The sequence below is a fragment of the Osmerus eperlanus genome, chromosome 12, assembly GCF_963692335.1.
Source record: "Osmerus eperlanus chromosome 12, fOsmEpe2.1, whole genome shotgun sequence".
Taxonomy (NCBI): Eukaryota; Metazoa; Chordata; class Actinopteri; order Osmeriformes; family Osmeridae; genus Osmerus; species Osmerus eperlanus.
Window position 1 is genome coordinate 3,469,191 of NC_085029.1, and position 17,363 is coordinate 3,486,553.

Genomic DNA, 17,363 nt, shown 5'->3' on the forward strand with positions numbered 1-17,363 from the left:
AAGGTTCATAACGAACCATCGTTGTGTTTACCCAATTTTACCCAATACAAAAACAAATACAAATAATTTTCTTTTAACCATTCCAATGTGGGGGGTCTGAGACAGCCCGACAGTTAAAAGAAAATGCTTCACTTTGTTTTTGTATGAGGTAAATTTGTCGCAATACGACGGTGGGTCACAATGACTGATGGGTCAGAATGACCCGAAGATAACACAAGGGTTAAATGCTTCGGTAAAAAGGTAGGTTTTAAGCTGTCTTTTAAAAATGTCTAGAGTGTTTGCATCCCTAATATTTATGGGTAATTTGTTCCATAGTTTTGGGGTGTAATTGACAAAGGCCGAATCACCAATCTTCTTATGACTGCTTCTGGTGACCTCTAATAGGCCTGCATTTGATGATCGCAGTGTTCTAGCTGGTGTGTAGTTTATAAAGGAGTTAGCAATGTAGCTAGGTCCTTGTCCGTGTAGAGCTTTGTATGTGAGGAAAAGGACCTTAAGTCAATTCTGAAGGTAACAGGGAGCCAGTGTAAAGTAGCTAGGACAGGACTAATGTGTTCTCTCCTTTTAGTTTTGGTTAATAATCTAGCTGCAGAATTTTGAATGAGCTGTAGTCTTTCAGTGGTTTTCTTGGGAAGACCAGTGAAAAGTGTGTTACAGTAGTCCAGCCGGCTGGATATAAAAGCATGAATTAACTTCTCTGCATCATTTTGGTTTATGAATGGTCGTACCTTTGCTATATTCCTCAGGTGAAAGAAAGCTGTTTTGGTCACTTTATTAATGTGAGAGTTGAAATTCAAATCTGAGTCCAGGATTACACCGAGACTCGTCACCTCTGGTTTAAGACAGGGGGTTAAGCCTCCAAGATTCTTAATAAGCATCTCTCTTTTGGATTTGGGGCCACATAGTAGGACTTCGGTTTTGTCTTCATTTAATTTAAGAAAGTTATCATTCATCCATTTGTTTATTGCCAACAGGCAGTTGGTAATGGAATTGATGGCCGTTGCATCGTTGGGTTCAGTGGATATATATAGTTGTGTGTCATCCGCATAGCTATGGAAATCTATGTTATGTTCTCTGATTATGTCGCCGAGTGGTAACATATAAAGAGAAAAAAGTAATGGACCTAAGCAGCTTCCTTGAGCAACCCCGTAGCAGTTCTCATGTTTCTTGGACCTATGGTCACCTAAACTAACATAAAACTTCCTTCCTGTGATATATGATTTCAGCCAGTTCAATACACTATCCGTGAACCCAATAAGCTTTTCCAGTCTATTGATTAGGATGTCGTGATCAATTGTATCAAATGCTGCACTGAGATCTAACAGGATAAGGATAGACTTTATTTGCATCAGAGTTTAGTCTGAGGTCGCTAATTATTTTGGTGAGAGCAGTTTCAGTACTGTGATATTTCCTGAAACCTGACTGCGAGACTTCCAGGATGTTATTTTCTTCAAGAAAAGAATTTAATTGGACTAAAACTATCTTTTCCAGTACTTTACTAATAAATGGAAGAAGAACAACAACAAAAAATACTTGTAGGCTTAAAGGCACACACGATCATCCTCACATTCTGTTCCTGTCAATCCTGCATGAGGGAGGGCCGAGCCAACTCACACACAGAGAGTAGTCAAAACTCGGAGGAGAGCCATGACAAATCAATGCATTTTTAAAGATATGTGGTTACGGTTGAGTATGATTTCATTTAACCCTCGTGCTGCCTTCGGGTCACATGACCCAAAGGTTCATAACGAACCATCGTTGTGTTTACCCAATTTTACCCAATACAAAAACAAATAAAAATAATTTTCTTTTAACCTTCGCAATGTGGGGGGTCTGAGACAGCCCAACGGTTAAAAGAAAATGCTTCACTTTGTTTTTGTATGCGGTAAAGTTGTCGCAATACGACGGTGGGTCACAATGACTGATGGGTCAGAACGACCCGAAGATAACACAAGGGTTAATAATTTAATTCAAATAGTTTTCACACCTATCATAGTCAAATTCATAGTTAAAACATGTATTTTTTAAAGAGCCGTTGGAGAGCCAAAAGAGCCGGCTCTTTTTAGTGAGCTGAGCCATACGAGCCGGCTCACGAAAAAGAGCCGGAATGCCCATCACTACTACAAATCAGGCCGGTTTTTATTCTGAAGGCGGATTCGCCAAACCGGAAATACTATTCAAATCTATTGGATTTAGTAGCAATTTGGAATACAATATTTGCTAAAAGGATACAAATCACTAAATGTAGTAAGTTAGTTAAAGTCAAATCGAGCAGTATGTTACATAGCATATTTAAACATTGCTTTGAGTACAATTTCCCCCAAAAATAAAATAGTTCTAGTGAACCACGGCACTATGTTTCCACGGTTTATGTAGCCTATCAACTATGATCCTAGCTGGAGGAAGTCGAGGTACAGTAACAAACTCCAACTGTTACAATGTTTTTCATGATTAACAAATTCACAATAATTGTTCTGGTGGATAGTTTGGAAGTTAACCACAGACTGTTTACTTTGAGGGCGTAAATTCTCTGCACACAGGGCACACAAGTTGTTTGTGTTGACATCTTAACTGCACAACCACAACAGCAACAACAACATCGCTGTGCTATTAACGACTATATCCTACTATAGTCTACTTAGATATAAATAATTTGAATTAAACTCGTTCGGCTAGTCTAACCCTACTCTAAATGCTGTTCGAATGCCCTACACCAAAAATGACTCGACCATGCATGGCATCATTTTGCCTACTCAACAAGATAAGCTTGCTGCACTTAATTGGTTTATGACATTTTAGGCTACGTTTTTGTCCTTTAGCAGTTTTAAGTGTTATCCAGCTTGTTAGCTTGTTATCCAAAGCGACATAAGATAAGTAGCTACGTTTTTTATGAAGTAAATCAACTGTGAGTCATCGTTTGGAGAGCCTAAAAGAAAATTACATCAGAAGTCACAGTGCTAGATCTTGCACAATCATAATACACCCCTTTCTCTCTCTCGTAGACACATACATTTATCTCTGTCATTTAAATGAAATTGCTTAAAAGTACGATGCGTTTTTTCAAACGAATTGTTTGCGAAATGCATATTCAGTTACTTGATGACAGCACTCTTATCAGAAGGTAACATATGACAGTCCTTGGGTGTAGCTAAGCTAGTTCTGCCTTCCCACACATAACGCCTCTTACAGTAATCCCCACATGACGGTAGTCCTTGAGCTAGTTGATTTGGTTCTCTCATCTCTCATTTTATTCCTGACTATTTTGACAAACACTTATCAATATACTTTGTCTTTCATAGCATTCTGAGACTTCTATTAGGATGCGTGTACTACTTTTGAAAGAGCCAAGAGAGGGAGATTCTGGACCTGACCCATACATACAGGTACTCTATGGGACTTGTCGTGGATTTTCTGTTTTGAAGTTGTGCTGTAACTCAGACACAGTACTATTTACTGTTTTGTCTCTTTACAGGAACTGGCATCATATGGACATACAGCCAAATTAATTCCTGTATTGTCTTTTAAGTTGATGTCTTTGAACACCTTGTTGGACAAGGTAAGTACAATTTCAGGAAATTATGCAGTTATACACATACTTTTTTGATTAACCATTTTATGTCACATCTCTTTTAATCTTTCCATGGTACTTACAGCTTTTTCAACCAGACAAGTATGGTGGCCTCATCTTTACTAGTCCTAGGGCTGTTGAGGCTGTCAACATGTGTTTAAAGGTAGAAGAAAGAAAGCAAGGTGAGAAGATATAACGTATCTCATGTGGGGCTCAGGGGGTAGAGAGGGTTGTCTGTTAATCGCAAGGTTGGCGGTTCGATCCCTGACTCCTCCTACGTCATGTGCCGAAGTATCTTTGAGCAAGACTCTGAACCCCAAGTAGCTCCCGATGGGCAGGCCGGCGCCTTGCATGGTAGCTCGTCGGTATGTGTGAGTGAGAGTATGAATGGGTGAATGAGAGGCAAACATTGTAAAGCGCTTTGAGTGCCGCTAAGGTAGAAAAGCGCTATATAAATGCAGTCCATTTACCATTTATCATGTCGATATTAGCAGAGAAACATGTTGCTTTGCACACGGTGACTTTTATGGGGCAGCTATTTTCTGAAGTTACAATGTAGGTCCAGTGAATGTCAGAAGAGGACTTATCACATTTTCTGTGTTTAAAATAATTAGGCTACTAATATTACAATTTTATTTCATTTATTTCAGAGTGGAATAGTCATGTAAAAGACAAATGGAATGCCAAGTCCATTTATGTTGTTGGAAAGACTACCGCATCTTTAGGTATGTATTTGCTACCCAATGTGTGAAGTGCCTCTATCAATCACGATTGACTAATTCAAGCACTGAGTGTGCCAGGCACCTGGATGTCACATAAATGTGTCAACGATGATACCACCCGGCTGTATGTAACTGGAAATGTGTTCTCTACAAGTGACAGTTTACTGTGAATGCATTTATTCACACCTTGTATTAAGAGACTGGGCAGATGAAACTCTCTTTTGATAGCCAATTCTGCACCTGACTAATTCTTCTATACCTGCAAAATATAGGAAAATAATAGCTGCATTGTCATTATTATTTGAGATGAAACAACCCAGGTTACCCATATAATTTAGATGTTTTATAAATGTATCATCTTGACTTGATTTAAACCAAAGGTGTTTCGGTACCTATTGTTTCAGTGCAACATCTGGGTTTGGTTCCTCTGGGAGAAGATACTGGGACTGCAGATGTTTTGTCACAATTCATTCTTGACAGTATGTCTTTAATGTATGATTTCATAAGAAAAATATGTTGTTTGGAAAGTCAGGTGAAATCAGCTGCCCACAGCCTATGTAATTCTTGTTTAACATAGGACACAATTCCAGGACATTACCATTATTCTTCCCCTGTGGATCAATCAAAAGAGAAGTGCTTCCCACTGCTTTAAGGGAAAATGGTAAGGAGTTATTACTACAGACAATAACTACCAAGTAATTTAACTTAATGCTACAAATGCTTAAACTATTTCTGTGAGTTTCCTTGGGTATAAGTTTACAGTGTACATGAAAATTGGTAACACTTAATTTGACTGTTTCTAGGAATGCTTCTTGAGACACTAACAGTCTATGAAACAGCTCCACATCCTGACCTGGAAAATAATTTGACAGACTATTTTACTGAACAGGTTAGCTCAACTCACACAGAGTGCTTTCTCTTCTATATTATCCATAGCCTTTATGGTTTTAGACATGTCTGATGTACACACAGGGTGTCCCGGCCAGCATTACTTTCTTCAGCCCATCAGGATTCAAGTTTTGCTTTGAAACGGTTAGAAGATTATTGTCTGAACAGCTCAATCAAATCAAGGTATACATTTCTCACCAACACTATTCATTGAACAATTACCTTAAATAATAAATATACTAATAATACATTTACAATTATTTTGATATGTGATACTAAGGCTTAGTTGTCCTGATTTTCTGCCTAGTTTTCAGCCATTGGACCTACTACAGCAGAGGCCATGATGGCAGAAGGACTATCAGTAAGCTGTTGTGCAGAGAAGCCCACTGCTGAACATCTAGCCGCAGGGATAGCAAAGGCTTTAGAGTAACTCACCACCAACCTGAAAAATGTGATTCCATCCACCATCACCATCTGCATTCATATCCTGAATTTAATGAATTTGTTTAGGATTGTTAGTGATTTATTTCTGTCAATCCAATGTTTTCACCGTATTGCTTTTCATTACAAGTATTTATTTATTACCCTGGCTGGTATTGTTTTTCACTCAAGTATGTTACAATGTTTCAATGCAAAGATTATGTTTGTGAAAGCTGAAGTTAGGTTCATAATATTATGCTTTACATGTAATCACTGTTATATTGAAAAATAACAGGTGGCTGTACCTTATTTACCAAAAATTAACTGACCATAGTGTTTATGACTCAGAATGCCAGTTTCATTGTTGGTTCTTTATGATTTAAGACCAATATGTGAAAGTAAAGGCGCGGGGCTTTATCACAACAGGTGTTCCCGAAGAGAGGTGTCGCGTGGCTGTGCTCGCACCTCACGCATAGGGATAAAAGTGAACAACTTCGACTCATAAAACACTCAAATCTCATTCACTGTCACTGGAGCGTGCGCAAAACATTCCATATAATTTCATTGTAGATTTCAACAGTTGCACTAGACTGAAACCAAAGTTTACTTTTCGTTCGATAGCGATATTACCGACACGCATAAATTAACGTACGATGACTGCCTCTTTTCAGAAAATCTCAACTTTTGGGCGTGGTATGTGAGTGAGTGTATTTAAACGCACTGCTGTTTTCGTAGTGCCAGCATTAGTCTTTGCAACTACTTCTAGCTGCACCATTACGATGCTGACTTTTATCCAGCTGATAACATGTCTCATTCTGACGAGCATCCATTGCATGGATGCAGAGAAACTCTTTCACAGCCGGGATCATTCGGATGTGGAGATTCCTGCATCTCACCAGGCTGAACTCATAACTGATGACGACACCGCAGAGGTAAACACTACTATTTGAATACCAGTGGTTAACATGATAACATGTCAAATTGAAATTACATTTAAGCACTATTTCTTCTGTCATACAAAGGTCGTTTCATGTTTATAATTAGCCATGTTGTCAGCGGTTTCTTTCCAGGTATGGCTTTATAAAACCAGTAAATTGGGAAGAGATCCAGTTGGAAGAAGAGTTCAGAGAAGATTTTGCTGGCAGTGACCTACCATCCGTTATCAAGGAGGGGGGGTCACAACCTCTTGAAGGTGGTAATAATGATGATGCTAAAAGTCCTTTGTTTGCCTTAGCTCTCAGGGAATTCCAGAGAGTGTCAGGTCTTTCAGTTACGGGCATCTTTGACGATGCGACCAAGACAGCTATGAACAAGCCGAGATGTGGAGTCCCAGACAAGGAGAAAGAACCAGATGATCCCTCAGAATCCAACCCAACAACTCTTTGGAGTGGCAGCCTACCAACAACTACCACAGGAGATGCAAACATTCACACTTCAGATGGGATGATCAGCAACCAAACAGAAGCTGGTGTGTTCAATGATGCTGTTAATAGCTCTAAAATAGACTACTTTGGGGGTGACACAACATTTCATGATGTTTTTAATGACACCAACATGTTGACTCTGAATGTCACTAACACAGACAATACTTCCACTGTTGGTCCCAATATTAACACCACTGTTATAGATAATTCTGAGAAAAACGATATGAATGGTCGCATGGAGAATGGTACTGTGAGCACCCCATCAGTCCCGCATCCGAGTCGTGAGTTTACCCGTAGGAAGCGTCAACTGGCAACCCTCCTGTACAAGCGCAGGCAGAGGAGAGAGGTGCGCGGGACGGGATACATGGCCTTCTCCAAGACGGTACTCAAGTGGAGATTAATAGGAGAGGGCTACAGCAGCCAGTTGTCCATCGAGGACCAGAGACACATATTCAGACTAGCCTTCAGGATGTGGAGTGAGGTTTCTTTTCTTGAGTTCATGGAGGACACAGGCTCTCCTCTGGAGTATATAGATATCAAACTTGGCTTCGGCACAGGTAAGTCCAAACACACATTTCAAATGACATGTTTCAGTGAGTAATTTGATGGAAATACTGTCTCGCTGTGATTGCAATGAAGGAAGACATTTAGGATGCAACCAGAAGTTTGACGGCTCTGGCAGAGAGTTTGCACATGCCTGGTTCCTAGGGGACATCCATTTTGACGATGATGAACATTTCACAGCACCTAATGCTGGGAGTGGCATCAGCCTTCTAAAAGTGAGTGAGATACTATTACGTAACATTTTATTGTTTTAGAAGACCCTTTCATCCAAAGTAGTAGAAAATCAAGGATTAGAGCTCAACTGTATTTACCAGGTACAGTGCAAAGTTGCCACATCTCAACTATGATGAACAGCAATAATAATTCAACTACAGTGCAACAGTAACACCTCATACTATAACAGCATATTTAGGAATTTGAAAATATTTACTAAGGCATTGATTTTTGCATCTCTTTTTAAATGCAGAAATCATCGGCATAGTGACACAACAGGAAACATGGAGAATAAGCTTGAATCTCATCCTCTTCTGTATTTGTCAGGTTGCAGTGCATGAGATAGGACATGTCCTAGGTCTGCCTCATATCTACAGGGGTGGCTCTATCATGCAGCCCAGCTACCTGCCACAGGAGTCAGGCTTTGAGATTGACTGGATGGACAGGAAGGCTATGCAGTATCTTTATGGTAGGGGAGGCTAATTAAAATGTGGGAATACAGCACCATTTGATCAAATCAAAATGTATTTGTGTAGCCCTTTTTACACGCAAGCATGTCACAGAGGGCTTCACATATGCCCATAGAACTGCCCCTCAACCAACCTAAACCTTCAAGGAAGACAAGGAAAAACTCACTGGAGGGGAAAAATTGAAGAAACCTTGGGAAGAGCAATTCAGTGAGGGATCTCCTCCAGAGACAGTTGGTGAAATAGAGGAACAGAACACAGGCTTAACATAGTCATACAGCAGGGAAGTGTCAATTGGTTTTGAAACACCAAAATCCATTGTTCAACTTGGTAGATGTGGGAAGGGACGGGAAACTCGCTGTTGCCGGTCATGGAGACTGGTTTCCGGTTGGCGACCAGGTCCAGTGTTGGCAGACCGACCAGGCAGGTGCTGACAGCTCAAACCCCCCACACCACAGGGGATGTGTGGAGGGGGGACAGAGAGGAGAGCAGGGATTAGAGAATGCCAGGAGCAGCTAACAGTTACAGTCATATTAGAATGAGATCCCCACCGGTCAAGTGTGGACTAGTGACACAAGTTCCATTGAGCGACACACTTCCTTACATTGCTGTACCTTAAATTACAATAGACATACATATATTCATGTGGTTGTTTTTTATTGTTAGGTGGCTGCAGCGGCCGTTTCAACACAGTGTTTGATTGGATCAGGAAGGAGAGAACGTCATACGGCGAGGTGGTTATCCGTTTTAACACCTACTTTATGAGGGACAGCTGGTACTGGCTGTATGAGAACAGGAACAACCGCACACGCTACGGGGATCCTGTGGCAGTGCAGGTCGGCTGGCATGGGATACCCATGGATGGTGTGGATGCATATGTACACGTTTGGTCTAAGACAACAGATGCTGTCTACTTCTTTAAAGGTGACAATGGTCCACCCAATTCACAGGCCAGTGACTCACACTCACTCACAGGTAGTGCACTCGGTAAGTGACATGTCTGTATGAATTCTCTCCTTTGGGACAGGCACTCAGTTCTGGAGGTATGATGCTGACAATGACCAGGCTTTCACAGAGGACCCAGAGGGACACCACTACCCTAGACTCATCTCTGCTGGCTTCCCAGGGGTCTCCAGTCCCATTGACACAGCCTTCTATGACAGAAGGGACTCACACATCTACTTCTTCATTGGTATTTATGTAAGGACTGCCAGCCTCCTCTGCACCACTGAGACTCATTTTATACTCCCACTGCTCTATGACTTCAAATTGTATTCACACGGGGGATAAGAATTGTAGGGCTATTGCAGGAAAGCTTAACATAGGCCGATTGCAGGACACATATGGAATTGCACATATTGCCCAATACATCCAGCTAGAAACAGTTGTTTGTTTTAGTAAATTGATTGTTTGCCTGTTTACTTTATCTAAATTGATAGGTGTACGCATTTGATGTAAAAGCCAACCGACTGGCCCTTGGCTTTCCAAGAAAGATCTCAGATGTTTTCCCGGCAGTAGTGCCAGGCAACCATCCGGGTGGGAACATAGATGCTGCCTACTTCTCTTACACACACAATGCCATCTTCCTGCTCAAGGGCACATACTACTGGAGGGTGGTGAGCAGTCGAGACCGTTGGCGTCGACCCTCACTACCGCATAACGGCCTGTTGCCATGTAAGGCAGTGGACCAGCATTGGTTTGACATCTGTAATGTTCATCCCACAGCACTGAAACTGTCTCGTTGAGTTTGAGTCTGGGGACTAGAAGTGATCATGATGATGATCTGTCAGTTAACGTATAGTTTTTAGTGATGCATCTACATTTAGCATGGTATGCTGTCCTCAGATTAAATGTGATTCATAATTTTTTTTATGTCCTTTACTGGACTGTAAATCAATTTACATGTACTATGTATATATGTATTACTGTAATGTACTACTGTATGTACTATGTAATATTATTGACTTAAAAAACAATTATATTTTAGATTGAAAAGTTATGGTTCTCGTCTCCCCCCACCCATCTATCCAACTCTTCTGTTCTTTTTGATTATATTCTAGTCCAGTGTGTTCTAGATTCACATTCATACATGAGAAGTGACGCTATCTGAGTAAGATTAACTAGCTACGAATGAAATTATTTGAGATACTGCCAGTCCGCACATAAGGAGTAGGCCTATTACAAAACATAAAAGACCAGGATGAAAATGTTTTCCATAAATGTTGATTTTGGCTAGTTTTCCACCTAGGTTACCTCAAACACAAAGACATAAGCACCATAGTTTCTCCACAAAGTAAGCAGATGGTTATAGTTAGCGATCCTCTGATGATCAAAATGAGTGAACAGGTGGGACCCGCTCCTTTGATAGGCTACATCAGCCTACATGAGGTACACTTAAACCCACTTGTGACGGCCGCACCCCAGGCCACACAAACCCTAAACTACATTATTGTAACATTTCTCTGTCACTTTTTGTCATTATTTTATCCTTGGGCTGTTCTTTATTTTCTTTGTCTTATGTGTTTGTGTGGTTAGAGCATGGCACACTTCCAATTGGGGTTAATTGGGGGTAATTGGAAGGTACCAGGTCCCTAACAAGATCAGGGGGGATGTGTTAAAGCAATTGTTTAGTTAGTTGTTGATATGGCTTCCCCCACCCCCCACTTGCACTATATATAGCTGCATATATATAGATAGATAGATAGATATAGTGCAAGTAGTTTATATTATTATAATATATAACTGAGTTTTATCATATTTTTCCATATTGTGCTGTTCATTTTCCTGCTATTGATTACCAGTGGTAACTCTCTACAAACAGGGTTTAGGACGTAAGAAGTTCAAGGGCAATAAACTACAGAATTGCATCACTTGTGGGCTGGCAAAAGGGAAGGTTTTGTGGAGGAGGGAGTTGCAACCTCATCAGATAAACTAATTGTGCAGGCAGAACCCAGAGAGCTCTGTCCGACAGTAATGCCGCTTTGCTCAAATTCACCTGAAGTAATCGACCAGTGCTGCTGCTTCCCAGGTGGGGAAGAATGTGTGTTGATTCACCAGCTTTGCCATTCATCTTGAGAGAACAGGATGATCGGCATACACCTTGCCGCTAACGGTCCTTTGTCAGAGAAACCATGGCTCATCCCCCCAACTGCTTTAGGAAAAGAAGTACACTGTAGAAATAAGATTGCTTTTGTTAATAAACACTGGAAGTGCTGGAAAACAGATTGAGGTGCTATTCTTTTGTTTGCAGTATCTTCCTTCTTTTCAGTATTTGAAATGTTGATAGGTCTAGTTCTTAAGAAGCGTTGGCCATAAAATAAACTTTGATCGAACAAGAAAGAACAAGGGATGAATTTTATTTTATAGCGTTGTTCCATTTAGCCCATCAAGTGAGCATGGTGCAAAGAAACAGACATTGATTCAGTAATCAATACCTTACTTGAGCACTCTCCTATTAATTCACCTCATTTTTAGAGATTAGGCTCCTGGTGGGCTTCAGATAACTGACGTTGTGCTCCAGGCGTTCCATGGGCCTTTATTAATAAAATTGAAGTAGAAATCAATTACAAGCAGACTTACAAAATTACATGGTAAGTGGAGCCAGAGAGAAAGATGTTGGGAGAAAATTGTGATAAGCCTGCTCACACATTCACTACAGGAACCCCTTCTCTATCCAGACATTCTCAGCATACCAATCAGTCAATTCTCGTATTAATCTTCCTCTGTTGAAGATGTGCTTGTTTTCCTGAGTCAATACTCAGCGATGCTTTGTAATTTTCATGGCATGTCTGGGATTTAAATGAACAACCAGAAGGAGAAATAATTTCTTGCTTCAAAAGGTCAGCCTACTTAAAATCAGTTAATGCCCATTCACAGGTTTGGTGTGGGATTAATGGAATATTAAGTGGAATTACTATTCCCACCATGTTTGGATGTGACTGGAAATATTTTTTAGACTTACCTGGGCTAGGTTTAAAGTAAACTTGCTTTGTTGTTTGCCACACTGCATATGTTTAGATGCATCTTCATGCTTTGTATATTGTGAAATGATTGATACACGTGTATTCAAGCTAAGTTGATATATCCCAAGCCCTGCAGTCTGTTGTAACACTTGTTGTTTACCTGTCATGATGAATAGTGATGAAGCTCATTTACCTTGTATGCTTCCATAAAGGGATCACAAATGCATACTGTGACGCCACGAGAGGCTACACAGCCCTCAGCGGGACAGCTCAAAGTAGTGCGAGGACACCGGGGTCGAACAAAAACAAGGTGTTTCTTATATACTAGTGTAATAATTGGACCAATACGCTGTTCCCATTTGTCCAGAAGACGTTCTCAAAAGTTAATAATACCGTTTATATACCTCCCGAATGTTCGCAGAGGTAAATAAACGGTTTTATGGACCTATCAACAAGCGGTTGCCTTGGAGATGTAGCCATTGACCTTAACAACGTAGCATCTGCTCGACAACAAAGTAGCCTAAGTTGCCCCCCAAAAAACTAAAACAACCAAATATGGTTTCTGCACAGGTCCGCAAACGCCCCGCAATCGCTTCGCGTTTAAAAAAAAGTATCTGAAGCAGACAGAAGACGAATTGATGTTGTTGATATCAGATCGAGTCAGATGGCTGAGCGGTGAGGGAATCGGGCTAGTAATCCGAAAGTTGCCAGTTCGATTCCCGGTCATGCCAACTGACGTTGTGTCCTTGGGCAAGGCACTTCACTTACTTACTGTAAGTCAGTAAGATAAGATAAGATAAGATAAGAGCGTCTGCTAAATGACTAATGCCTTGGAGGAGTGACGTCACCAGTGCAAGTGCAGCTGATTGCTCTGACAACATGGCGTCTGCTCCAGATTCGACCTGTTTGATTTGTGATCTTCCCACGTATTGTTGTAGTATATAAGAAACCAAATGTTTACTCCTCGACAGGTCAGCAAACGCTTTGTCGCCGCGATTTGTTAAAACGATTGACCTATGGTCTCGGTTAACAAACGTTTTAACAAATCTCGGTTTACAAAGGTGTTTGCAGAGCTGTCAAGGAGTAAATATTTGCAGTTTATTAGAGGTCTTCAGAATTAACAAAAAAAAACTTCTAAACTCACATAGGTTGTCAAAAACGTACATGGCTTCTTCGCCTCAGGAAGCCTCTCCAAACCCCACACACCACCTAACTGTGGCTCTCCCTCTTAAACAAAACCCCTCAGGTCATCAGGGTCTGATCAGTCCCAGGTGTGCGGGAACGCCCCGCTTTGAGGGAGGGATGGAGCCCCTGACTCCCCCAGCAGAGGGAGCCACAGCTGCTCAGGGCTGCAGCCACCTCCGGGGAATGTAGCACCCCTCCAGGACCCAGCCTCTCGTGACGTCACAATACATTTACATTTAGTCATTTAGCAGACGCTCTTATCCAGAGCGACTTACAGTAGTACAGGGACATTTCCCCTGAGGCAAGTAGGGTGAAGTGCCTTGCCCAAGGACACAACGTAATTTGGCACAGCCGACAATCGAACTGGCAACCTTCTGATTACTAGCCCAATTCCCTAACCGCTCAGGTGGCAGCATACGTCTCTTCTCTTGTTACAAGGTTGTGTTTTTGCCCCAAATTAACTGTCACCACAGAGGCTAGGGGTACAAAAACACAAGAGTGTTATCTGATAACACTAACATGAACAAGGCTGGTATAGATAAGATCAGTCACAGGGATGCAGCTCCAGACGCCACAGAGGGAGGAACCCTCTCCACAGGGGGCAGTCCAGCCTTGGAACCAACATTGGTGACTATTGGGAGGAAAGAGTAAATTAACCAAACTCCAGCTCACTAACAAAACACATAAGAAACTATCCTGAAGGGAGAGCAAATAACTTGAGGTGTTTTGCCTCATCTTTATATGGCAGCAGTGTGGTGTGGGGTAACGTCAGGGAATAAATCATGGACGCTATTATCTTTTCCTCGAGGGGTGTCGGGTACTGTGTCACCCAAGGGTTTCTGTTTGACAAACGGGTGCATGTTGGAGATAGTGTGCAGCATTTTGAATGCGCCTGGGATTCGTGTCAGTCACCTCGAGCATCTTCAGAATAAACATGTAGGCTTACAGCCACAATCAATATTTCTTTTTGTTGCATTAACCAGAGAAAAAAGTGATTTGTATGAAAACTGCCTCAGATTATTTTGTACTTTCTGAGCTTCTTGTAAAGACTTCATTTCCATTATGAATGCTGTGGTGTATAACTTTTCCTGTGAAAAGACATTACTGTTGCCAAGAACCTGTGAGGTTGAGGCAAGGTTAACTTTAGTATTTTTTTTAACTTTCTTTGTCACTTGCTTTTAGTATTGTCTGACCTGCTCTATGTACAGTAATTGACTAATCCAATTATGTGCCGGTCCGATGTTGCACTGTGCATGGTATAAAATATGGCATAAAGACGGCTTTTTAAAACTCCAATAAAAAATGTATAATACTGACCGTATGTGTATATAACAAAAACGATATTTGCAGTCCCTCTTAATCATTCTCAACTGTAAACCATTGTTACTAGAAGGACAGGAGGGAAGCAGCATGAAATACAAAGACCCAGGTATGGGAACAATCACTTCAATGCTATTGATCAGTTACCATGCAGAAGGGATTGTGAGGATGGAATCCTTTCCTGCATTCCACACCTGACCTCATTGGTTGGTATAATGATTTCAATATTCCTTTATATTCCAGGAGAACAACTCACACTGCCCAATGGGGCCTGGAGCGTTCCCCATGAGAACCCCTAACCACCCCCACCCTCTCTGAAACTCTACTCCATTTATTAGACCCTTGTGTCTTGTCAGGCTGGGGTCTCTACGGCATTATGCTTGTTTCCATGCCCAGCAAGAGCCACATGGGCTAAATACAAAACAGATAGATATTGGTTCATGTTTCAGCCTCTTTGACCTAAAGACATGTTGTCTCGTCTGGGTGGATAAACGTCATGTTGGCCGATTACGAATATTTGGGACACCTCACCTGATGTCATATTTTTACTACAGAGTAAACTAATGTTAACCACTAACGAGGAAAAAATACAATTAGTTTTTCTTCTAAAGACAAACTGACCTGACGAATCCAGGAGTTTAGTCCTACTGAGACAGTGTTAGATCCAGAATATGTACCAGTAGAGGGCAACCTCAACACATGGAACATGGCTAGAAAAGAAATGTACCAAAGTCCATATAGAAACGTAACTGACTGTCACTCTGACAATGTGTTGATCACAAGATAAAGATAAATTGATCCAATAAAATATCAAAAAACAACATTGTTACATATATGCTGCGTGGGGGGGTTACTGTTTATTTGTCATGGAGAATTTTGAATGTAGCTTTTAATGATTTTGACTACAAAATACCCTTTTGAAGGACCTGAAGCATTATCTGTGTCTGTGGTAATCAATTCTAACCTTACAGAGGCATGGCAAAGTGTGGCGTGTAAATCAGCTTACAGGTTGCAGGTGTTCATGCAACATGCCCCTGTCAACGAGGGCCTTACTGAAGGTCACTCAATGCTTGATCCCATATTAGAGTAATGCTATTTTCTATTGTGTATGTACAAGTCTCCAGCTCTCATACAGAATAGTTGTCAGAGAGAAAATTCTCAGCTCAAGAGCGACCATGTTGTAAGTAGTGTACATGTGGAGGGGAAAATACTGTCAGGTTATTTTATGTGTTGATGCAACATCAAAATGAGTGGTGTAGAGAACGCAAGTACCCAGGGGCACTTGCAAAATATGATGTTTCTCCATGACTGAGTGGAGTCTTTTTAGGTCTGAACCAGTCAGAAGATTTTACTAGACAATACAAAAGAGCGTGTGGATCAGCATTTTATCCACTGTAATCAGTGTGGAATTCAGGCTCTCCTGAAAGACGGATTTGGAGCTGAAAGTTGTTTTGGGAATTAACTCTCGGTTGCATCGTCAACGAGGCTTGTTTACTGTGGTTCAAATCAAGCATTCTCTCTCTCGCTTTCTGTCTCTCTCTTTCCCTCTCCTTTCTCTCTCTGTTTCTCTTCATGCCCCCGGATAAATACGTTTATTAAAAGAGAAAAACATTGACTGATGCTTTTGCTGCTCACTGTCACTCAATTTAACATCTGAAATCAATATTTCAAAAGGTTTATCATCAAATACTTTCAAGCAAAGGGCTTCTTCTTGAGAAGGTTTTATGTTGGGAAAGGTAAATAGGATTTTGAACTCACACATCTAGACTTTCATGCATTCATTATTTTACAGTGGGGAGGTGTGATGGGGGAGGGGAGACATATTTTTTCGCTAAATTATGTCTGCCTGCAGTAAAGCCAGTCACCCTGGGAGAACACAGTAAAGTTGTACTGGTCAGTATGTGCTGTGTATTTCAGTTCCCCAATTACAAATGAAAAACTAAAACATCTATACTTAATGGACATCTTAATTGATTTCCCTTCTGTGAGGAGAAGGTATTTTGTCGAAGAAGACTTGTTCAAATTAACACCCAAAATGCTTGTGTATAATACGGCGCAGTTAGCAACAAATCGCCTAATAACAACCAAAAGCAATCTTACTGCTTAATCCATACGTCCATACAGCTACCCCCTAATTTGTAGCATTATGGGATGTTTATATGTGCCACAGGGAAGAGGGAAAGAGAGCTGACAAGGCTTGAACCTTGACCTCTGGCCCCTGTGGTCTCTTACAGACAAAAAACTAAATGGATGGTCTGGCTATGTCTGTGTGAGTGACAGCTGCAGGTCAGAGAGGGAGGGGACCGTCCCACGCATGACCAGACAGAAGAGAGACACCAAAATGGCCATGGGAGAGTGACAGAAAATGTACCGGCAATGGCAGCATTTTGTTGAAAAGAATAGAACTGGAAATATTTGTAAACCTTGTCCTGATAAGTCTAATGGTCATGCCTTTCAATGTCCCTGTACACTATAGGTTCACACGGAACAGGTGGACAGTGTGAAGTGTCTGATGTTCAAGCAAAAAAGTTTTAGGTGCATATTTACCAGATGTCGAGGTTGCTAAACTGAACTGATGGCTGCATGTTTTTGTCGCTCCTTCAAACAGAAGACACACCTGCTTCTTAAAC

General features: G+C 41.1%; 2 protein-coding genes across 3 annotated transcripts; both read left to right on the top strand.

Annotated features, from left to right (window-relative positions):
- The first annotated feature begins 2,161 nt into the window (after positions 1 to 2,161).
- Positions 2,162 to 5,762, top strand: uros (uroporphyrinogen III synthase). Its single transcript, XM_062475054.1, has 10 exons — positions 2,162 to 2,411; positions 3,300 to 3,383; positions 3,473 to 3,556; positions 3,654 to 3,750; positions 4,219 to 4,293; positions 4,695 to 4,769; positions 4,868 to 4,951; positions 5,094 to 5,179; positions 5,263 to 5,361; positions 5,486 to 5,762. The coding sequence occupies exons 2-10, from the start codon at positions 3,321 to 3,323 to the stop codon at positions 5,606 to 5,608; spliced, it is 786 nt and encodes a 261-aa protein (XP_062331038.1). The 5' UTR covers positions 2,162 to 2,411; positions 3,300 to 3,320; the 3' UTR covers positions 5,609 to 5,762.
- Positions 5,763 to 6,036: 274 nt separating this feature from the next.
- Positions 6,037 to 10,265, top strand: mmp21 (matrix metallopeptidase 21). 2 transcript variants are annotated; one of them, XM_062475052.1, is made up of 7 exons: positions 6,037 to 6,530; positions 6,655 to 7,579; positions 7,662 to 7,801; positions 8,127 to 8,268; positions 8,933 to 9,190; positions 9,294 to 9,466; positions 9,706 to 10,265. In XM_062475052.1, exons 1-7 carry the CDS (start codon positions 6,378 to 6,380, stop codon positions 10,009 to 10,011), a joined length of 2,097 nt encoding a protein of 698 aa, XP_062331036.1. In that variant the 5' UTR covers positions 6,037 to 6,377; the 3' UTR covers positions 10,012 to 10,265. The 2 variants fall into 2 exon arrangements, with proteins under 2 accessions (XP_062331036.1, XP_062331037.1); XM_062475053.1 differs by having other exon boundaries at positions 9,294 to 9,458; positions 9,706 to 9,867.
- Positions 10,266 to 17,363: the final 7,098 nt, after the last annotated feature.